This window comes from Bactrocera tryoni, chromosome 3, assembly GCF_016617805.1.
Source record: "Bactrocera tryoni isolate S06 chromosome 3, CSIRO_BtryS06_freeze2, whole genome shotgun sequence".
Classification (NCBI taxonomy): domain Eukaryota; kingdom Metazoa; phylum Arthropoda; class Insecta; order Diptera; family Tephritidae; genus Bactrocera; species Bactrocera tryoni.
Window position 1 is genome coordinate 87,273,265 of NC_052501.1, and position 22,564 is coordinate 87,295,828.

Consider the following 22,564-nt stretch of genomic DNA (forward strand, 5'->3'; position numbering starts at 1 on the left):
GCAGTACTGTGTATTCAAACTGCATGGCTTGAAGAATTGATCAGCTACAGATAAGTATTTAAAGAATTTATCGACTTTAAAAATTTTATATGTTATTATACATCCCTATCGATTGGTGCAAGTTTTTTGACAATGGCATGGTTTTTTAATAAATATGCCAAGAATTTTGCTGTTATTGGGATAACTATTTGTATATTGGAATACATTGGGATTTTCAAACATTATCACGAGTTAGAATATGAGCGATATTTTGATTACCCAACTGGTCTACCCAGTGATTATAATTATTCATATATCCATAATCCTTCCGAAAAATGCAGAATACCACCCAAATTATTGATAATTGTAAAGTCTGCTGCTGAAAATGTTTATCGTCGTAATATTATTCGTCGCACTTGGGGTTATGAACACCGTTTCTCTGATGTGGAAATAAGATGCGTGTTTTTACTTGGAATTGGTAAAACTGAAAAAACCAATATTATTTCAAAAAATGAGTCTTCGAAATTTAATGATATTATTCAGATTGATTTCATTGATGCTTATTTTAACAATACCATAAAAACATATATGGGAATGAAATGGGCTCTTAGCTATTGCAATAGTGAGTTTTTCTTCTTTGTGGATGATGACTATTATGTGTCAACAAAAAATTTGTTAAAATACGTTTCGAAAGCTGTTCCAAACAGTCATATCACAGAAAATGAGAAAAATGAACTATTTTCTGGCTTTGTAATGCAAACACCACCTCATAGACATAGATTCAGTAAGTGGTATGTATCTCTAAAAGAATATCCGTTTGATTTGTGGCCTCCCTATGTAACTGCTGGTGCTTTTGTCCTAAATCGAAATACTCTATTTAAGTTGTTTAGTGCTAGTAGCCACATGAAAAAATTTAGGTTTGATGATATTTTCTTAGGTATAGCAGCACTAAAAGCTAATTTAACTCTTAAACACTGTGAAATGTTTTATTTCAATAAGCCAAAATACGAAGGACCTGCAAGCTTCCAAAACATTGTTGCATCACATGGATTTGAAAATAGCAAGGAATTGGAAACCACATGGAATGAATGTCGATCAGCTGGTTTTGCATGACCTATATGCAAACCTTAAATATAAATATGTTGCAATAGTGTTTTTATCTGTATATAATGGAGTAGTTATTTTTATATCATTTTCGAGATTTGCAAATAAAAATATTAATTACCATACAATGGCTTTAATACATATCTTGTTCATTATACGAAGTATTAGTTAAGGAATCAAAGCAATTAGTCCATGCAAATTAAAAAATATAATTTACAAATAAGTATATTAAAATTATAAAATATGTATAAACAAATTTTCAATAGAAAAATGCGAATATTTAGATGGAATTTTATAGTATACCGCCAAAATATCCAAATGTTCAAATAAGATTTAATGTTGTATGCGACACACTAGTTAATTTCGATAAATGAAAACAGTAGAACAAAACAGTGTATTCCATGCCATAAATCTCTGTTTCTGCCTGTTAATTCTCCTTGATTCCTATCCTACGTATAGATAGATTCTAAATAACGAAACAAATATTCAAAATGTTTATAAATGTTATATTTTTTAAATGCTCATCTTCATTGTGGTTATTGCATTTCAAATTAATAATTTATTACATTAATATTATAACACAAACTTTGGGCGAATGTTTATTTTTTTAGTGTTATATATTTTTTAATTCTCTTTTAAAATATTTATACTTAGTTGCGCTATGACAATATTTCTTATAAATGTTTTTCTTTGTCGGAGAATTAACGTTCCCGGTATTTAAACATATTTACAATCATCACTAATCCGACACCACTTTACTTTTGATACATAACTATATGTATAACAATATAAAATTAAAAATGAAAGCGTATATATCTAATACCAGCGAATGTATTTTTATGCAAATTAACATTATATTATAAGTGGGATAAATAAACAAAACGTTTGAAATCGTTAATCACCTTTCAAACGTTTGGCAAATTCTACTTGCTGCAATTCCCTCCATTCCTTCTTTGGTTTCATTCTTTTTAATTGCCCATCCCAAACTAAATCTACTAGTCCGCCTTGTTTAGCTATAACACTTTTGACACGATTTGCAAAATCTATAGCCGACTCGCCTTCTTGTCTGTACATAGGTGGCAAGTACCAAACATCACAAACGATTGCCCAAGATGTCATCATCATATATAAATATTGCATCATCGAGTACTTTGAGCTATTCCAAAAGGCATCTCCAAAACGTGGATCGTATCTACAAGTGGTAATTAATATAAAATATTTTTTTAAATATGTGACATTCAAAAACCTGGTTAAATTAATATCAATTTAAACACTTACTTAATTGCTACGGGATAAATAACTCCCCCCACTTCGAAACTTCCCTTCTTGAACTGCATAACTGATGTGTTATTAATACAAGTGCCCTCTGGGAATATCAAAATAGGAGGATTATTTGGGTTTGATACATGTTGTTTAAGACGCTCAGCCACTGCATGACGATCCCTGGCTTCTCCCCTTTCAAACCAAATATGAGGTGATGCCCTTGCTAATGCTCGTTGCAGCAAACCCAAAAACCCACCGTGTCGTTGGCCAATCTTGAAAAAACGTAATAATTTAATAATTTTGAGTTTTTAAAAGATTACAACAAGACAGAGGGAACAGGTAGTAGAACAAAAAACACAACTCAAATGAATTTGTATCTTCAACAAAATTAATCAGCCGTTCTGTGCTACTAACAACATGGGGAATGAAAGTTGCAAGTCTTTAATTAGCAAAGATAAAGCATAAAAATAAACAAATCGCTCAGCGACATACATATAGTATACATATATTATATATTTCTTATATAATTATACTATGACAACTTGTTGCGCAATATTGCTTTATAAATGACAAGGTATCTATATTTAAATATAAAAGAAATATTTACAAAATATAATTTACAATGTTATATAACATTTGGTGAAAACAAAAAAAAATAATAATATAAAATAATCTTAGATAAAAGTTGCATTTTAGTGTATATGTACATATACTCATGTATATCAGCGATTTTCAGAGCGGCTACTTTTAGAATCTACATACATACATACATACATATATATTTTATAAATTTCGATTTTATTTTTCGGTAACAAAAAGTATAACTAATAAGGGTGAAGTTACAAATGCATAGTACAGACTTGTAAGTTTTGAAAACAGAACAGGAACAAATGTTTGAACGATAATCAACTGACAAATACTTTTATGCACATTGTATATATAAGTACGTGTAGTTCCCATTTATTAATTTCGTTAACTAAAGAACTTTTTTATGAATAATAATTTTATGGCTATTTCTGTGAGAAACATCTGCACTTTGCCATTAAATAAATAATATAGTATGATTAAGTCTAATTACATACAAAGGTATAAATGTTATTTGATAAGAATTCAGCCCATTTGACACCCAATGTTGGGTCTTAACCTTGAAGATTAATAAGAAATATATTGAACACTTACCAGAGAATAGGTTTTATCACACATAAGTACTAACACATCAATTGGGCTGGTATGATTTGCCACACAAATCCCATTTGTGGGTCGGTTTTCCACATTATGATAGTAAATAACGGCTGAAATTGCGCTGGACAGTACCGAAAAGCAATGACCAAGCACTTGATCTACCATTCGTCGTTTATATTCACCATCTTTAATATATCCAACTATCGCCGTACAAACAGTCAACCAAACTACCTAATGAATTGCACAGAACACAAAAGCCATTTACATTAAAACGTACACAAGCAATTGACGGAACAATTTGACATAATGTAAAATATATATGAATAATAAGAAATTGTGAACACCTGAATTATGACAAATATACAACAAATTGTTGATGATTGTCTACTCTTAAAACATATAAACCAGCTGGAATAAATGAGTTTTCTCACCAAAGAGAAAGTACAATCAGTTGAAAGGATAGCGACGTCCAAGGGAGATGTGTGGTTCGCTACACAAAAACCAGAACCTTTTGGTTTGTATTCTGTATTGTGGAATGTAATTACTGCTGATAAAGATCTAGTCATTATGCGGAAAGTAATTTTAAAAGATAAATCTGCACAAGGATGTCGGAGAAATTCGAAGGGGATCATCGCAACTAGACTGTTAGCAACAACTGCAACATACACCTAAAGATATAGCATATTTTAAGTTAAAGTTAATATAAAAACTATATATACTATTCATAATAACCACTGCTATAACATCGACAATTTTATCAGATTTTTTTCTGTGATTTTATTTTGCCACTGTTGCATGAAGCATTCAAGAAATAGTTTTAGGAATTCCTGAGGTGTCAGTCCGTTATGATATTGTATTTATTGTTCATTATGATATCAAAAACTTAATTAATTGTATTCCATATGTTCATCTTTTATTTAGTCACGGCATCGATACCGTTGTTTAATATCAGTGAACGAACCCTACGAATTCTATAATACTATATAGTAATAACTTTAAACTATTTGGGTTTTAATGATTTCGCATGTATTGATATTTGACTTTTATTATTTGTAATTTTGTTTAGTCAAATAATATAAGAAACCTACTGACATTTTGCAAAAACGTTGATTCTAAAAGACTTTTGCCATCACATTTTTGTTCAGTCGAATTTTTAGCAATTATACCCATAATTTCAAATGACTTCAAGAATAAAATACATATAATAAATATCAAAAGTCAATTAACCTAGTAGCAGTGTTGAACATTTTCGCATATGCGTATATTAAAGTATTCAACATTAACGCCAGTTTTTAATATTTTGAAGGGCCTTAGCATAAAAAGCAATTGGTAATAGAAGGGTGATAGGAAAAAATAAAATAAGCTATTTCAAAAAATTAAAAGTAAACATATGAAAATTTAGTTAATATATGAAAATTCTGTGTAAAAACTAAGTATCGAATTTCGAGGTCTGCTTAGGCAAACTTGAGTTTTTTTTAGAAGATGTCTTTATGATAAAAAAAAATTAAACCATATTTCATTAGGATAAAATTTAAAGGAAATATAGTTGTGTTGATATTTTAAGATATTCTTCATGGATAAAAATTTGAAAATCTATCATTTTAATCGATGTTTTACATAGTATAATAACTTTGTGCTTCTACAATACTAGTAATCAGTTATAAAATGAATCAAAAACTTACACCCACAAAGCAAACAAAAACTCGAAGAGGCATCAAAATGAAGTAACGAACAGCGAAACCTGTCATCCATATTAATGTTATCTTCCACGATATAAACTCATAGTGGCGATTTGTACGTGTTAACAGATTCCAGCTTTTTAATTCCTCGGCTTCAAAACGGGAGGTTACTTCATCTTCGATTATTGATTCAACTCCTGCTTTGATGTAATCTAGGCATTTCTCCAAGTTAAATCGCATTTCTTCCTAGAAATATTAAGATTTTTTAAATTGGGTTATCTTTTTAATATTTGAATACAATAGACATGGATTAATGATGTTAAATAAAAATTTCAAAATGTATTTTATTAATAATGATGATTTACAATTCATTGGACATAATAAATGTTATCTGATTTTAGTTATACGATTTAGTTTTAATTTAATATTTAATTTATTTGGAGCACTTACATCTTTTGGAGGGCTTTCAATATCAGATGCCGCGGGCTCATTCGATGTAGGAAGAAGGACGCTGTCTCTACTAATCAGTGTATTGCCATTTGTAGTGGGTATGGTTCTTCCTGTTTTTTTGCAAAATGATAAGTTAATCTCATCAAGTTTTCTCTCCTGTGAGTTATTAAAAATCGTGTCACCAACTAGTTTTTGACGCTCTTTTGCTGCAGACTCAATGCTTAGGCGGCCGAACTATAATTTACACATATTAATCCAAAAATAATAAAATTATTCAAGGCAAAACCTATCCGAATTATATTGTGGCATAAAATTTATCTTGAGTCGTATAAGTTAAAAGTCCATTCTTTTTTCTTAACAAAGTTATCAGTAATAACGTTATATTGTACCTTGATCTATTCTTATCGTAATTGCTAGTAAATATCTAAACAATTCACAACTTACCTCAAATATCTTTAACAAAAGTTTTACGTATGCTCTGCGTACACCGACCGATTTATTCACAGCAGACAAAATGATCATAAACGAAATAAATACAATAAAAGGAATGCAGAAAAAGTCCAAAAGCGCTGCCCAAAACATTTTTCCCTCCTTTATTTTATCAACAAGATTTAACTCCTGTTAAATACTATCCAATCAAGATTCAACTTCAACTAAAATCTCGAGAAATTATTTCTGTCGAACAGTAAACATCTTGCCAATATCAGTCTTTAAAAAATAGTGTAGTGCTGCCGGCCTGACACAATTATTAGTAACCAATATGACTATAAGTGCTGGTATGATATTCATAGTTTCATTGAATGAAATGTGAGAGAATGGCTATAATAAAAATCACCTTTGCTCCCCAGTTTCAGGAAAAATTAGAAGAATAGATATATATCAATTTATTTTATGTTATTGTAGTAGCATGAATTTTTTATATTTTCATATCAATATATTTTATAACTTTGTGGAAAGACTAATTTAATTTATTCTCATTTTCTGCTGTACGATTTGGAAGCTAAGATTAAATAAAATATAAACTAAACTGTTATCTGCCATCATTGGCTGAATTTCCTGATCGTCAGAAACGATTTCACAGTACTTTCCCTGAAAGAAACCGGATATTCCATTACAATAATCGAGTACTTTTCATATCGATAAAATAAAAGTTATTTGCAAATTTCGATAGATTTCGTTGGTCGAAACTAAATTAATGTATTCGTATGCCATATGCGGCGTTAATTCATTAGAGGAATTATATTAGTGTAGTACTGGCTGAACTATATTTACCGCTTGTGCTTATATAGCTAAGCTTTTCGAAATCCCCTATGGCTGGCATTTCGATTCTAATTGATATGGGCGATGTTTTAGTTCTGAAAACCCTCTTACGCTAAGCAAATTTTCTTGAAGACATTTACCTCTTAATGAACTCATTAGCGATGCTAATATCACTTTCCAGTATTTAGTGCCAATGACACGTGTAATTTCGAACGCAATTATGATTCAAACATTGATGTGATGGAATTACTACTAAAGTAAATGAGATTTGAATCTAAGATTTACTATTGACGGAGTGGTCAGCATGTAAAAGATTTTATTTATGGTAATCACATTTTAGACGGGCAGCAAGTTTTGATGTCTTACATTACACCTCAAAATAAATCGATAAAATGAAAAATAAATGTATTAATGTAAAAAAAAATTTATTGGCGAAAATCTATTTTTGTTTCTCAACTCTTCATCCTATACTCTTCAAATTTCTGTTTTTATTACTTCATAAATTATTTTTTGAAGTTATTAAGTTATTGTAGTTAAATGAGTTGATTGAACTTAGCTATAATAGTGTTTATACACTACTATAGTATTAGTTTTAATTTACTTTTTACGTAAATTCAACAGAAATCTGCAGGTAGATAAAGTCAGACGTTTCAGAGATGTTTACTTGTCCAAAGCAGTGTTGGTTTTGAGAGCGATGACACATTCTTCACCACATGATTTAAGGACTGTGCACTATAATCAAAAATAAACATGAAATTGGTATTAAATTAGTAATGTCGAGATTCACTTACTAAAAGATCTTTTCCATTATCAAAATCGGATCTTAAAGAATTTCCAAGGTCGCCCTCTGGTACCTTCAAATCTTCACGTATTTCTCCATTATCTGACATCAGAGTGAGGAATCCGTCATCACTTATATCAGTCAACTGATAATCCTCCCGTTTAACGTGTGGCACATCCATATTATGGGTTGAAGGGCAGATATCTTCATATCTGATTTTAAAATATTTCATATTATAAAGTTTATCTTCGATTTTATTATTTCACTTACTTCTTATTTGTAAAAATATCAATGCCAACCATATGGACTTTAGCATGACCATGTTTGCCAGTTTTTGAGGTAGACATCTCAACTATTTTGCACGGTCGTCCTTTCAACATAACAAATCCGTTCTTGCGTAAAGCCGAGCATTGCATCGGATATGTTTGAGAAGCACCAGAATCGCCAGTCTCAAAATGATGATCATCCATTTCGGCCATTTTTCCCAGATATTAGACTACCGCGTACCAAAAAAATATCTGAAAATATGCAGAAATAAAATAAATATTTACGTATTGAACCGGTAGCGAATATTTAACCATATTGTATATAAACTCATTTGAATATTTAAAGCGGTTTCATTATGTCAAATAATGTTTACATGTGATATTTTGGAAAATCGTGTATTAAGCTTACTAATAAAACAACTGAATATTTATCAAAAACGTAGTAAGAAAGCATTTGATTGTGTATATACAATAAAGCTAATATTTAACCGAACGATATACAGCGTCGCCGTCAAACAGTATGGCTTAAAATGTTACTATTGTAATTATGTTCTTAATTTTTTAGTCTTCCAACTACAATTTTATACTTGCTCATTGACGTCAAGTACTCAATGCATAGTCAAAGAAAATCCTAGCATACAAAAGAAATACCACTATTTCAAGTCCCAATTCGTCTCAGTAACACAAACAAATTTCACTTTTTAGGATTCATTTCCACCTTCAAACGTGATAGCATTTTAAATATTACATTTATACTTTAAACTGCATTAAAAATATCACAAATTTCGAAGAGCTCGATACTCACATGTGATTTAAATGATAGCCTTAAGCAAAGAGAAGAAACGGCACAACCCTGCTCTTGTCCACGAAACACTTGAATGAGTAATCAAGTTAGTGTATCCGGTCAATAAATTGCATTAAAATGGCGCAAACAATGCTTCGGTAGAATTCAAGCATGATTGTTCAAGCATTGCCTTGTACACTCATATAATTTTGCACAATTCCAAGGTCTTCTGGATCATCAATGCTTGCATAATCATCAACAAATAATATTTAAAAACGATTAGAAAATGTATACTTTGCTCAACCCAACATATTTATAGATGATTAATTAAGTTTCAATTAGATATTTTTTTTACGAGTGGTCGATTTAAGTTCACCTTTTGCCTTTATCCCCTTGAGAATTCTTGAAAAAACACTCTAACAGCTGATTAGACTTCATGTAAATTTTGACAAACAAACCTGAACAAACACTTAAACTAGTTTAATTCTTTTCTATTTTGTGCCAATACTAAATGTTACTAAAATTAGATCAACATAGGGGAAAAAAATTTTATATTGAGTACTATCCAAGCAATCAAAAAATCTATGAATAATTTACTTTAACGATTATGACGTCAATTAAAATTGATAAGCACAAAAAGAATATTTTTTAATAAAACATGTAAACTATATCTTAAGATATAAGATTAATTATTAATCTATTTTTGTCTCTTAGCAGGTAAGGCCGAATCGTTAAAAGTATTATGTTTTTTTTTATTGATTGTTCGGTAACGACATCAAAGAACTATAAAGAAAATGTTAACGAAAAAATATTAGTTAAAATTCTTATTCATTTGAACAACTTCGTAATTGCTGTAGATAAAAATATATGATTTGCTCCTAAATAGCATATAAAGGTTTATTCCTAACATTCAATAGCTTTATAAGATTCTAAGAAAAATCTTAGATTTTTGCAATTATTGTACATGAAATAGTAACATTTCGATGATTTGAAATTGTTTTGAAAGAAAAACTTTTAACCGTGATAGAAATAAATTTTTTGTAAAGAGTGTATAATTGATCGTGTAACTGTCATTCATATTTCAATATCACAAGTGCTTGTAGGTCAAATGCTTGAAGCGGATTTTGCAACTTTGTCAACAAGAACCCAACTCCCGTCCTTTTACCTCAAGCTTTGTCGTTGGGTGTATGTCTCTTATTCTTAGTCTAATATTTATCCATGATTATATTAAAGATCCTTTGATTTCCAGATAGCTTTGTGTGCACAGAACGAACAATGCCGCCAAAATTCGATCCTACGGAAATTAAATTAGGTATTTTGTATTTTTTTTAATAAAATTACGTCTAACTTCACCTATTGTTTCAGTTTATTTGCGATGTGTTGGAGGTGAAGTCGGAGCTACATCTTCTTTGGCTCCTAAAATTGGTCCCCTTGGTTTGGTGAGTTAAACCCTAATAGTGATAATCTTATTCATGACTATAAACCATATTTCTTCTAGTCTCCAAAAAAAGTTGGTGATGATATTGCTAAAGCTACCGGTGATTGGAAGGGACTTAAAATAACTGTATGTCTGACTATTCAAAACCGTCAGGCTGCTATATCAGTTGTTCCATCAGCAGCTTCTTTAATTATCAAAGCCTTGAAAGAACCTCCCCGTGATAGGAAGAAGCAAAAAAACAGTAAGACTTTTTTTGTATTTTTTTTTTTGTTTTATGTTTATATTTATATATTTTTTTTTAGTTAAACATAGTGGAAACATTACCTTTGACGACATTCTTTCGGTAGCGAGAACAATGCGGCCTAGATCTATGGCTCGCAATTTGGAAGGTACTTGCAAAGAAATTTTGGGAACTGCGCAAAGCGTAGGTTGTACTGTAGACGGAAGGCCGCCTCATGACATTATTGATGACATTAATAGTGGCTCCATTGAAATTCCCTCTGAATAAATAAAAAGTGTTTAATCTACTTTCCAAATTCAGAAATAAAACTTGTTAATTATTTAATCTGACTTAAATTTGGAAGAATACCAGGCATAATATGTCAGGTGATGTATAACTTAATTACATTAAACTTTAATCTTGTATTCGTTGTCAGAATAAAGCAATAAGAAATGCATGTCGACTTGAATACTTTGGATTGATAGTCATTTGAGTTTCGAAATGTGAGCCAACTTCATAGGCATTATTGTGGTACTCATAGTGAACAAAAATTGTTGCCAGTTGACAGATGATATCCTCAACTATTTTCTTGAAGTTATCGGCTTTGTTATTTCTAAACATCCAGACACGACCTTGGACAACTTTCATTGGCGAAAATCTCAACAAAAGGAAACTATACCGCAAAAAGGCACGTTTTTGTTCACTTGCACTTTCGTACGAAGAGCAGCTTTTCTATAGAGTCGTATTATTAATTGGTTTCATTTGTAATGTTTATGACACTGGAAAATTATAACTACATAAAGTATATGCAGACTGCCATCTATTCCTCCAACAAATAAAACATTTCCCTATTTATTTAGATACATACATGTGTTTTTAGTGCAATTGTATATATTTTCACATGTATCTTAAGTGTATACAAATTCTCTTTATAGCTGTCTACTTTATTTATAAATAAATGAAAATACCAGTAACATACTTATATGAAAATATGCATTATAATCCCGTAGGTGCGTATAGATGTATTGATAATATAATAAATACAAGGAAATATTATTCAAATGTCAAATAAATAGAGCTATTAAACATTAGTATATTACTTCTTTTTGTTTTTGCCCAGAGTCAAAGTATGATGAGAGGTTGATATTTGGGTTTTACGACGACTAAATTCCACAAAATCTTCTTCTAGCCTCTTTCGAGAATCCTCTAGTTTTCTTTTTTCCTCAGCATGGTCTCGTTTAAGTTTATCGAACTTTGCATGCAGCTGTAATGAACATCATGTTAAATGTAATATGTATTGATTTTTCTTTTTAAATATATTGCACCTCTTTTTCACTTTCTTTGAGCTCAGCTTCTTTTTCTTTGACCCTTTGTACAAACATCTGTCTAACTTCTTCTTCTTTGGCTTGTAATTCAGCTAAATGATTAGACCGCTTCGCCTCAAAGGTCTGTTGGAATGAAATCTAAAAATAAACATTATTAATATTAAGAATTTACTAAACACAATTTTAAAGTACCGGTTTGTTGTCACTATCTACATCACTAAAGCCCATTTGTTCAAGACGCTTCTGTCTATAAAGTTCATAATGACGTGTATGGGTTTTCTCCCTCATATCTTCCATATTAGTTCGGATCAGCATCTCACGAAGTTTAACAAAATCGCAATGCATTTCGTTTTCAACTTGTACGGTGCCCCATGGATATTGACGAGCTCGAATTAACTTGTTTCCCACTTTTATGAAATCAGTACTGCCTACTACAGCGAACGGAACATGAGTATTCATAGTTGTGTTCGTTTCAGCAACAGTTTCATCATCGGTTGGAAACTGATATATGTGAACACCATTATTGGATAATTCTTGCATAATTTTGCTTTTGAAACGGTTCAACTCCGATTTTGAGATTGTGTCAGCCTTTGCAATAATTGGAATGATATTTACTTTGCTATCGAGTTTTTTCATACATACAAGATCTAGGGACTTAAGCCCATGACCTGTTGGGCAAATAAAATACAAGCATACATGAATGCGGCTATCGTGACATGACACCAAAGAACGCTTGATCTTGAGCTCTTCTTGCAAATAGGCCTCAAACTGTGCGTCAATATAGTCAACTACAGCTTTAAATGAGTCGTCCTTATTAATTTGATCACCATACCCAACAGTGTCGCAAATTGTTAGCTTGAGACGTACATTACTCTCTTGTAATTCATAAGTATGCGCTTTCAATTTTACGTTCGGTAATGTATGCGGACTTGGTGTAGACTCAAAGCTTGTATTAAAAAGTGTATCCATGAGTGTTGATTTGCCAAGACCTGTTTCACCTAAAAAATTGTATATTTAGTTTTAATTATTAAATTTTACATCAATGTACGTATGTATATCTTTACCTATGCACATGACGTTGAAAACAAAACCATTTTGAACGCTCTTATTGACCAGCTGATCCGGCAAGCTATCAAATCCAACATGTCCTGATAGTTTTAGTGTTCGTAAATGAGGTTCGTTCTAATACATTTAAATATGTGAGGAAGTAAATACAAAATAAAAAATGTTACTAAAACGTTTTATTGTTAAAACATATAAATATATGTGGATGGAAACTAAAAATAAACATTAAAATCTGTTATTGAAATTTTTTGGTATGAATTCATTTTTAATGATACTCGAAACTATTAATAGAATAGTTCTACGTTTAGCAAATATAATCCATATTTTCGAGAAAGTGTTACAGTTTAATATTCAACAAATTATAAGTAATTTCAAGCTGACAATATTTTTTAATACTAAGCACAATATAATTTACCTTAACGAGGTCAACAGCGACAGACATTTTCACTTTTACAACTTTGTTTGGAAACTTTTTTGACTCAACTATTATACATATATTGGCATGAAAACAACGCCCTTATGTACGATTCAAAACTGTTGAATTTGTGAAACGAAACAGGGGTATGATTTGTAATCTCAAAAGTGATATCTAGAGCTCGTACATTTTACGATATGGTATTATTAATTTAGAGAACTTATTCGGGATTCGACCTTCTCTTTCTTTTACGTTCTTCGGCTCATTAATGTACATTTTGTATAGTATTAATGCCACATTTGTAAAAAAATCATTTGTCACGTTAAATTTTTTTTACTTTATGCAGGCAGAGAGATTATCCATCTTATTTGCAGACGGATATCTCAATTGCTCTTTACACGGCAGCACTGTAACTAGAGCTGTCTCTACTGCACAATGTATATAGCAGATCTCTAACAAAATTTCGCTACTCGAATACTGTGGCAACTACGAATTGGCTGTGTAAGTAATTCTGCCAATTTATGGTCGATTCGATTTTGTTCTATCATCCGCGTTCGGCACAAAGTTTTGAATTCACCTCATGACGAAGGAATTCACCCCGTGAAATATTAACGTAGTTTTGATTTTAAACAGAAAGGAATCTGTAGTCGGAATAACAGCTCTCTTAAAATGATCAACGAAGGGATATTTTTGATCAACGTTCTCTGCAAGAACGGCTTGCATTTCTTTTATAGAGCCAGCTAACAGCCAGCTTACCGAGTGATTGAATTATGCCTGTTAAATCACATCACAGCGCGGTGCGAGCGTCACATTAGCACTGACCGTGCCTGCTTTTCTTTTACGGAGCTAGCTAACAGCCAGCTTCCCGCGTGATTACATTATGACTGTTGAATCACATCACAGCGCGGTGCGAGCGTCACATTAGCACTGACCAAGCACCGTGCCTGCTTTTCTTTTACAGAGTCAGCTAACAGTCAGTTTTTCGCGAGATTACATTATGACTGTTAAATCACATCATATCATAGCGCGAAAGTAACCAAAGCACTGTCCAGGCACCGTGCCTGCTTTTCTTTTATAGAGCCTGCTAACAGCCAGCTTCCCGCGTGATTGCATTATGAATGTTCAATCACATCACAGCGCGTTGCGAGCGTCACATTAGCACCAACCAAGCACCGTGCCTGCTTTTCTTTTATAGAGTCAGCTAACAGCCAGCTTCCGCGAGATTACATTATGACTCTTAAATCACATCATATCATGGCGCGAAAGTAACCAAAGCACTGACCAGGCACCGTGCCTGCTTTTCTTTTATAGAGTCAGCTAACAGCCAGCTTCCCTCGAGATTGTATAATGAATGTTCAATCACATCACAGCGCGTTGCGAGCGTCACATTAGCACCAACCAAGCACCGTACCTGCTTTTCTTTTATAGAGTCAGCTAACAGCCAGCTTCCGCGAGATTACATTATGACTGTTAAATCACATCATATCATGGCGCGAAAGTAACCAAAGCACTGACCAGGCACCGTGCCTGCTTTTCTTTTATAGAGTCAGCTAACAGCCAGCTTCCCTCGAGATTGTATAATGAATGTTCAATCACATCACAGCGCCTTGCGAGCGTCACATTAGCACCAACCAAGCACCGTGCCTGCTTTTCTTTTATAGAGTCAGCTAACAGCCAGCTTCCGCGAGATTACATTATGACTGTTAAATCACATTATATCATGGCGCGAAAGTAACCAAAGCACTGACCAGGCACCGTGCCTGCTTTTCTTTTATAGAGTCAGCTAACAGCCAGCTTCCCTCGAGATTGTATAATGAATGTTCAATCACATCACAGCGCCTTGCGAGCGTCACATTAGCACCAACCAAGCACCGTGCCTGCTTTTCTTTTATAGAGTCAGCTAACAGCCAGCTTCCGCGAGATTACATTATGACTGTTAAATCACATCATATCATGGCGCGAAAGTAACCAAAGCACTGACCAGGCACCGTGCCTGCTTTTCTTTTATAGAGTCAGCTAACAGCCAGCTTCCCTCGAGATTGTATAATGAATGTTCAATCACATCACAGCGCCTTGCGAGCGTCACATTAGCACCAACCAAGCACCGTGCCTGCTTTTCTTTTATAGAGTCAGCTAACAGCCAGCTTCCGCGAGATTACATTATGACTGTTAAATCACATCATATCATGGCGCGAAAGTCATGTCCGGGCACTGTACCTGCTTTTCTTTTATAAAGTCTGGTAACAGCCAGCTTGCGCGAGATTACGTTACGAATGTTAAATCAAATCACGTTCTCTGTTCCCGCCATCAAATAAAATAATCGAACACATTTCAATACAAAAATAAAAAATTTACTTACGCACCCAAGTTTACCAATATAAAACAAAATTATTAGTCAACAGGTATATTTGGACAAACAGTTTTGTAGAACAAAATTTATAATTTTTAATTAAAAATTCATAAAAACAAATTAAATTGACAGTTTCTTATTTCATATTTATAAAATGTTTGAAATAATTCTTATTATTAAGAATATAAGTACGTATCTACAGTTTTTTTAAACAAAGATATATAATATCAATTACACTTAAAATGGATATTCCGATAAAAAGACCAATGACACCTCCGGCTGAAACTGAATAAATTATTAAATGTGAGTAGCAGTATGTTTATTTGAGTTAATGTAAAAGTTAATAGCACGTACATACATATATATATGTACATATGTATATACATATATATTTTATAATTTTTTTTACATGAGTATACATTTATATTACAAAGCATTAAGGGAAGCAGAGACAGAATTTTAATGTTTGGTTTATTTTGTGATTAACCTTCACTAAATGTTTTTATGAGTCTGTAAAACTACTTCTTCTTCAGAAAATACTTACCAACCAAATCTTGATAAGATTGCGTAACACTTCTTACACAACGAAGTGAGGGAACATTTTTTAGTTCAACTTCTACTAGTGCAAAGCTTGGACGAGCTATTTTTTTAATTTCGTTAGACCTAGAATTAACAAATCAACAATCATTCCACTAAAAAGATATAAACTAAACTATATATACATATAGTATATGTATATATACATATGTATGAACTTAGAATATTACTAAATTAAATAATTTTATTCTTATGGTACTTAACAAATTATCATATACAGTTATGAATATACAGTTATGACATGATTAGTATAACATTTTACTAGATTCCATTTGATATATATTTGAACATTTGTTATATAGATAAAAAGTATAATATTTGTCATATTGAGTGAAGACCAAGAAAATTACTGTATTTCAAACGGCAAATTATTTGACTAGTAGTCAGAGGTATCTGTAGATGCAACTCAAATTAGCGATACTTTGTAAAAAGTATCTTGCATATGTAAATATGTATCTTGTTTTGTATAGATGACTAATCTCTCTCTCTGGAAGAATATATGAAAGTTTTTTCTATAAAAAATATATAACGATTTGATATATCCTGATTTTAAAACATTTTAACCCTAGAAAGATAACCTTATTTTATAGTACTGAAAAGATAAACATGTGCTTGAGAGGCGTACAATTGTAAATACTACATAAAGAAATACATAAATTTAAATAAACTTCTGTTTTTTTTACAACATCCACGAAGTTTTACATTATTAATAAGCAAATAAAGAGCAATTGCATGTTAATTTTTTATTTTTAAGATTATTTTTTAGAATTTTATAAATCCTTAGCAAAAAGTAACAAAAAATATATCTCTGCGGCACACGTTATCTTTCTAGGGTTAAACGGTTTTAGAATAATGAAATTTGTAACAAAAACGTATAGGTATAAAAGAAAATATTAAAAGTTCATATGTATATATATATTTCTTACCCAACAAACTGAAGCTTCTGCTCCGAACACGACGGATAACATACATATTTTTCTCTAGCAATTTGTTTTGCCTTAAAAGTTATATCCTCTTTTTAATTTCAATAAAAGATTAGAAATAAATAATAGCTTATGCAATAATAATGGGTATTCGTCTATTTTTTATATCAGACAACCCACACCGGATGTTCAAAAATTGCTCTTCTCTAAAATTTTAGTGTTACGAGAGACAAATGTTTTTAATAATCCGGCGTGGATCCACTCTCCGATAAAATCTTTTATAAATATACATATTTATTGACGTTTTAATATAATATTTACCTTTAGATATACATGTCATTCCTCGAAAATCACAAAAATAATTGAAATCTATGAAAAGAGAAGAAAATTCAAATTATTATATTCTATCTTTCACCCTGGCTTTGCTCGCTTTAAATTCCTTATATAATTTTCAAAGGTCGTTAACATAAATAAATAATTAACACATAGTTGTCCATGAACAGAAAACCCCAAAATTGTTTGATTTATAGAAATATGTGGAAGTCAATTTCAGGTTCTTTGTTTTATTTTGAAAATGTTTCGAGAAGATAATATAATATTCAAAATTTTATAGCTTAAGATAAGAAATTTTTTTTGAATCTATGGTAAACATTGTGTGAAACTTACATCTTATCGGAGATGTGAATAATGTGCAATTACAGTATTTTAACTCCAAAATAACTCTGAGATCAGACATGCATGTTGAAAAACTAAATATGAAAATTGTATGTTAACATCTGTTCGTATAAAGCTAAAGTCTTACATATCGTCACCTGAAATGCAAAATAACGTAACAACATTTTCGGAAATTTACAGTGCCATGAATGAAACACGAAATAAAATGGAACATTAGTGAAACAAAATTTTAATTTTGGTTAAAACTGGTTTATATCTGACCGCAGAACCTGAAAATGTTGAACATATGTAATATTATGTATGTAATTTGAAGTAGTGAAGCGTAATCAATAAGACACTCAATTTCAAATTTTTTGATGATACGATATTTTGCATTTCAGGTGACGATATGTAAAATATACAAATCACCTGTATTGATAAGTGGATCCATAGATTATTTCGTGTGGAAACTTGCATTTTCTTTTTTCAAAGCTTTCATCATTTACTGTCAAGCTATTTAGCATTTCTTCCATATTATAAGTATATCTTATATGATCCTGCCCTAAAGTTTGTGAAAGTAACCCGAAGTATGGTATATCCACGTTGCTATGTACATACATCTAAATTTGTTTGAATTAGTTCTACATACAATTTTTTAAATATGTTACTTTGTAAACCTCGTATTTCCAAAGTGATTCTTGTTTTAGAAAAAATTTTAATGATTTTTTCGCTTCAAACGGGCTAAGTCGTAACGGCAACTCATCTAAATTGCGACTATTATTTGATAAAAAAAAATTTTGGATTTAAATTTATATATTGCTTAAGTACATACATTGATACTCGGACAACCAAAAAATTAAATATTTTGAATTGTTAAGCAAACCATGAAAAATGTGCGAACATATGCGCATACATGTAACGTGATAAGGAAAGTTATTATGCATATACATATGTATGTACTATTGCAAAATATATATGTATGTATGTATATCCTGCTTTTCTATTGCTAGAGTTTCTATATGTGCTACTGTACGATGCAGAAACGATGCTTACTAATCCATAAAATTATTGGCTAGAAAGCAATAACCCATTTCAAGATCATGAAATTTAAATATTTTGGCGCAGTTGTGTTGTTTATGTTCCAAAAATGTGATATCTGTTATAATGGATTCGCAGAATTGTGTAAGTAACTGAAAAAAATAAGTTTTTAGAAAAATGAAATGGATAAAAAAATTCAAAATATGCAGAATACTTAGCAAAGATATTTTAACAATAAAACTTTAGAACTTTTTTAAATTTTTATTTTACTCCGCCTATGTAATTGAAAAATATCAATATCAGTCATAATGTAATCACGCGGGAAGCTGGCTCTAGAAAAGAAAAGCAGGCACGGTGCCTGGTCAATGCTTTGGCCACTTTCGCGCCATGATATGATGTGATTTTACAGTCATAATGTTATCTCGCAGGAAGCTGGCTGTTAGGTGGCTCTATAAAAGAAATTCAAGCACGTTGCCTGGTCAGTGCTTAGGTGACGCTCGCACCGCGCTGTGATGTGTTAGCTGATTCTATAAAAGAAATTCCAGCACGTTGCCTGGTCAGTGCTAAGGTGGCGCTTGCACCGCGCTGTTATGTGATTTAACAGTCATAATGTAATCTCGCGGGAATCTGGGTGTTAGCTGACTCTATAAAAGAAAAGCAGGCACGGTGCCTGGTCAATGCTTTGGCTACTTTCGCGCCATGATATGATGTGATTTTACAGTCATAATGTTATCTCGCAGGAAGCTAGCTGTTAGGTGGCTCTATAAAAGAAATTCAAGCACGTTGCCTGGTCAGTGCTTAGGTGACGCTCGCACCGCGCTGTGATGTGTTAGCTGATTCTATAAAAGAAATTCCAGCACGTTGCCTGGCGCTTGCACCGCGCTGTTATGTGATTTAACAGTCATAATGTAATCTCGCGGGAATCTGGGTGTTAGCTGACTCTATAAAAGAAAAGCAGGCACGGTGCCTGGTCAATGCTTTGGCCACTTTCGCGCCATGATATGATGTGATTTTACAGTCATAATGTTATCTCGCAGGAAGCTAGCTGTTAGGTGGCTCTATAAAAGAAATTCCAGCACGTTGCCTGTTCAGTGCTAAGGTGGCGCTTGCACCGCGCTGTTATGTGATTTAACAGTCATAATGTAATCTCGCGGGAATCTGGGTGTTAGCTGACTCTATAAAAGAAAAGCAGGCACGGTGCCTGGCCAATGCTTTGGCCACTTTCGCGCCATGATATGATGTGATTTTACAGTCATAATGTTATCTCACAGGAAGCTAGCTGTTAGGTGGCTCTATAAAAGAAATTCCAGCACGTTGCCTGTTCAGTGCTAAGGTGGCGCTTGCACCGCGCTGTTATGTGATTTAACAGTCATAATGTAATCTCGCGGGAATCTGGGTGTTAGCTGACTCTATAAAAGAAAAGCAGGCACGGTGTCTGGTCAATGCTTTGGCTACTTTCGCGCCATGATATGATGTGATTTTACAGTCATAATGTTATCTCGCAGGAAGCTAGCTGTTAGGTGGCTCTATAAAAGAAATTCAAGCACGTTGTCTGGTCAGTGCTAAGGTGACGCTTGCACCGCGCTGTTATGTGATTTAACAGTCATAATGTAATCTCGCGGGAATCTGGGTTTTAGCTGACTCTATAAAAGAAAAGCAGGCACCATGCCTGGTCAGTGCTTAGGCGACGCTCGCACCGCGATGTGATGTGATTTAGCAGTCATAATGTAATCTCGCGGGAAGCTGGCTGTTAACTGGCTCCAAATAAGAAAAGTAGGCACCGTGACTGACCAGTGCTTAGTAAAGTAAGCACCTGACTGACCAGAGCTTAGCTAAGCTTTTCAATTATATTCCTACGTATTTCTAAAACAATATTTATTTGTTAATGTTTCTCAATTTTGGTTTCGTTCATTATTAATTGTTTGGAAAATATTGTTATATTTTAATTGTGTATGGTTATTTACCAATTTTGCCCAGTTTCACACGAATTGATAGACAGATTTTGTGAAAACCATTCGTTTCCTCATCCCAATCATTTTGACCTTATATTATATATGAATGCAAGTATAACATTGACCTAGTTTAGTCATAACTAGATGTAGCAACATCCCTTAAGTGTATAAAACTTGTATACTCTATAAAAATTCGCGGTATTTTCAGTTTGTTATCTGGTATTATATCACTTTTACATATGTATATTATAGTATAATGCAATAAATCTCATATTTGGCAAAATTATTGCGATCATTTTTTGGAATGTGTTAAAAAGCTTGAAACTTAAAACACATTTCAAAATTGTCCTTATATTTTCATTACGATGATGAAGCCTTGTATGTACTATTTTCTTATTTATTGCATTATCCGTTTTTTTTAAATACATACATATGTAGAAATGCACTTATGCAGCTGAATATCGATCCGCTACTTACTTGTTTTCTTGCAATATGAATATTTACTCCACATGTTGAGTTAAAGGCCCTGCAGTAATCCTCTTTGGTATTAATGTTAGTCGGTGTGATGAATAAATAATTATGAATATTTTTTATGTAATTAATATTCTTTTCATTCAGAAAGCGCATAATTTCCACATTGGACCGACTTTTAGATAAACAAATTGATACAGATGGGAACGTAATGTTCCAGTGTAGAAATGAAGTTTCGACGCTTATACTTATAGAATCGGAAAGAAACCTTTTTAACATTAAAATACAAATTACTGTCATATTCCAACATGAGATGCCTATAACAACAATCCAAAACAGTCTGAAAATTCGATCGGTGACACTTAATTATGCAAAATATCATATTAACAATGTATATAATGTACCTGGTCGTTGTATAAAGCTGGAGAAATTTTTTATAAAAATTTATGATTAAAATCACCATACTTGGGATTAAACAATTACTAGAAATCAAATATGTATTTGTTTACTACATATAGTTTATGTATTTATATGAGGGCTTGTGTCTACTACTCTACTTAAGTATCTGTAACTGTAAGCCCTAATAATTTCCAATTGTTTAAAAGCAAATATTTTTCGTCATTCGTGTGTGCAAGTGCATGCGTGTGAAAGATGGCAAACGAAGCCACGCAAGCATAAGTACGATACATGTACATACATACATATGTTTGTATTCGTACAGATATTATATTGGCGGACCCGCGCAAATGTAAATATGCCCGTTAAAGTGATTGGACCAGTGGAGTATTTCATATGTGTGATATTGGAGTACTCCATAAATGCGCATTTGTGACGCAGCCATAAACTAAATCATGTTTCTGCAACCACTCTTTTTTATTGTTCATTGGTTCATATTTTAACAATATTTGTGATTACCTACACATGACTACATGTTAGGAAAGTGAAAACTATTTTTCAGTACGAATATCACGCGACATTATACAAGTTTTCGCTTTATTTTCCATTTTACTTTATTCTGCGCGAATTTCCTGCCTTACGAAGTGGAAATGTGAAATAGACCACATACTCATATATACCTACATGTATGTAGGTGATATGTATGTACATATGTACATGGTGGTTTGGTGTTTTTATAGAGATTTACTTATATGCTTATTCCTGAGCTGGCATTCAATGTGAAGAAACGTTTTCTTATTCTCCAATTTAACACAATAATATCTTAATTTTACTACACAGTGCAGTCTTTACAGAAAAATACGAAGCGCCATTGGTGTTCTATCAAACACCTAATCCAGTTACTACCTCCACTCGAGCTACCCTTGCTTGATGCCTTCGTACATTCACAGGTTTGAAATTTCCCGATAGCTA

General features: G+C 32.2%; 6 protein-coding genes across 9 annotated transcripts; 2 read left to right on the forward strand and 4 right to left on the reverse strand.

Annotated features, from left to right (window-relative positions):
* Window positions 1-111: 111 nt before the first annotated feature.
* LOC120770142 (beta-1,3-galactosyltransferase brn) lies at window positions 112-1,668 on the forward strand. Its single transcript, XM_040097331.1, has one exon. The coding sequence runs from the start codon at window positions 133-135 to the stop codon at window positions 1,090-1,092; it is 960 nt and encodes a 319-aa protein (XP_039953265.1). The 5' UTR covers window positions 112-132; the 3' UTR covers window positions 1,093-1,668.
* Window positions 1,669-1,877: 209 nt separating this feature from the next.
* On the reverse strand, window positions 1,878-6,384 carry LOC120770141 (glycerol-3-phosphate acyltransferase 4). Of its 3 annotated transcripts, XM_040097328.1 has the most exons (7): window positions 6,102-6,384; window positions 5,658-5,891; window positions 5,211-5,453; window positions 3,960-4,196; window positions 3,526-3,759; window positions 2,362-2,618; window positions 1,878-2,275 (listed from the first exon to the last, which is right to left on the reverse strand). In XM_040097328.1, exons 1-7 carry the CDS (start codon window positions 6,237-6,239, stop codon window positions 1,978-1,980), a joined length of 1,641 nt encoding a protein of 546 aa, XP_039953262.1. In that variant the 5' UTR covers window positions 6,240-6,384; the 3' UTR covers window positions 1,878-1,977. The 3 variants fall into 3 exon arrangements, with proteins under 3 accessions (XP_039953262.1, XP_039953263.1, XP_039953264.1); XM_040097329.1 differs by lacking the exon at window positions 3,526-3,759; XM_040097330.1 differs by lacking the exon at window positions 3,960-4,196 and having other exon boundaries at window positions 6,102-6,382.
* A 939-nt stretch (window positions 6,385-7,323) lies between these two features.
* LOC120770143 (eukaryotic translation initiation factor 5A) lies at window positions 7,324-8,861 on the reverse strand. Its single transcript, XM_040097332.1, has 4 exons — window positions 8,770-8,861; window positions 7,969-8,216; window positions 7,709-7,910; window positions 7,324-7,649 (listed from the first exon to the last, which is right to left on the reverse strand). Exons 2-4 carry the CDS (start codon window positions 8,175-8,177, stop codon window positions 7,578-7,580), a joined length of 483 nt encoding a protein of 160 aa, XP_039953266.1. The 5' UTR covers window positions 8,178-8,216; window positions 8,770-8,861; the 3' UTR covers window positions 7,324-7,577.
* Window positions 8,862-9,893: 1,032 nt separating this feature from the next.
* On the forward strand, window positions 9,894-10,875 carry LOC120771231 (60S ribosomal protein L12). Its single transcript, XM_040099143.1, has 5 exons — window positions 9,894-9,933; window positions 9,998-10,060; window positions 10,114-10,187; window positions 10,247-10,427; window positions 10,489-10,875. The coding sequence occupies exons 2-5, from the start codon at window positions 10,024-10,026 to the stop codon at window positions 10,692-10,694; spliced, it is 498 nt and encodes a 165-aa protein (XP_039955077.1). The 5' UTR covers window positions 9,894-9,933; window positions 9,998-10,023; the 3' UTR covers window positions 10,695-10,875.
* Window positions 10,876-11,382: 507 nt separating this feature from the next.
* LOC120771230 (septin-2) lies at window positions 11,383-13,322 on the reverse strand. Its single transcript, XM_040099141.1, has 5 exons — window positions 13,212-13,322; window positions 12,796-12,913; window positions 11,924-12,729; window positions 11,732-11,869; window positions 11,383-11,670 (listed from the first exon to the last, which is right to left on the reverse strand). Exons 1-5 carry the CDS (start codon window positions 13,236-13,238, stop codon window positions 11,503-11,505), a joined length of 1,257 nt encoding a protein of 418 aa, XP_039955075.1. The 5' UTR covers window positions 13,239-13,322; the 3' UTR covers window positions 11,383-11,502.
* Window positions 13,323-15,698: 2,376 nt separating this feature from the next.
* Window positions 15,699-21,758, reverse strand: LOC120771677. 2 transcript variants are annotated; one of them, XM_040099800.1, is made up of 9 exons: window positions 21,601-21,758; window positions 21,203-21,536; window positions 18,789-18,925; window positions 18,413-18,509; window positions 18,165-18,355; window positions 17,748-17,830; window positions 17,403-17,450; window positions 16,106-16,224; window positions 15,699-15,846 (listed from the first exon to the last, which is right to left on the reverse strand). In XM_040099800.1, the coding sequence occupies exons 1-8, from the start codon at window positions 21,657-21,659 to the stop codon at window positions 16,202-16,204; spliced, it is 972 nt and encodes a 323-aa protein (XP_039955734.1). In that variant the 5' UTR covers window positions 21,660-21,758; the 3' UTR covers window positions 15,699-15,846; window positions 16,106-16,201. The 2 variants fall into 2 exon arrangements, with proteins under 2 accessions (XP_039955734.1, XP_039955733.1); XM_040099799.1 differs by lacking the exons at window positions 15,699-15,846; window positions 16,106-16,224 and adding an exon at window positions 16,458-16,645.
* Window positions 21,759-22,564: the final 806 nt, after the last annotated feature.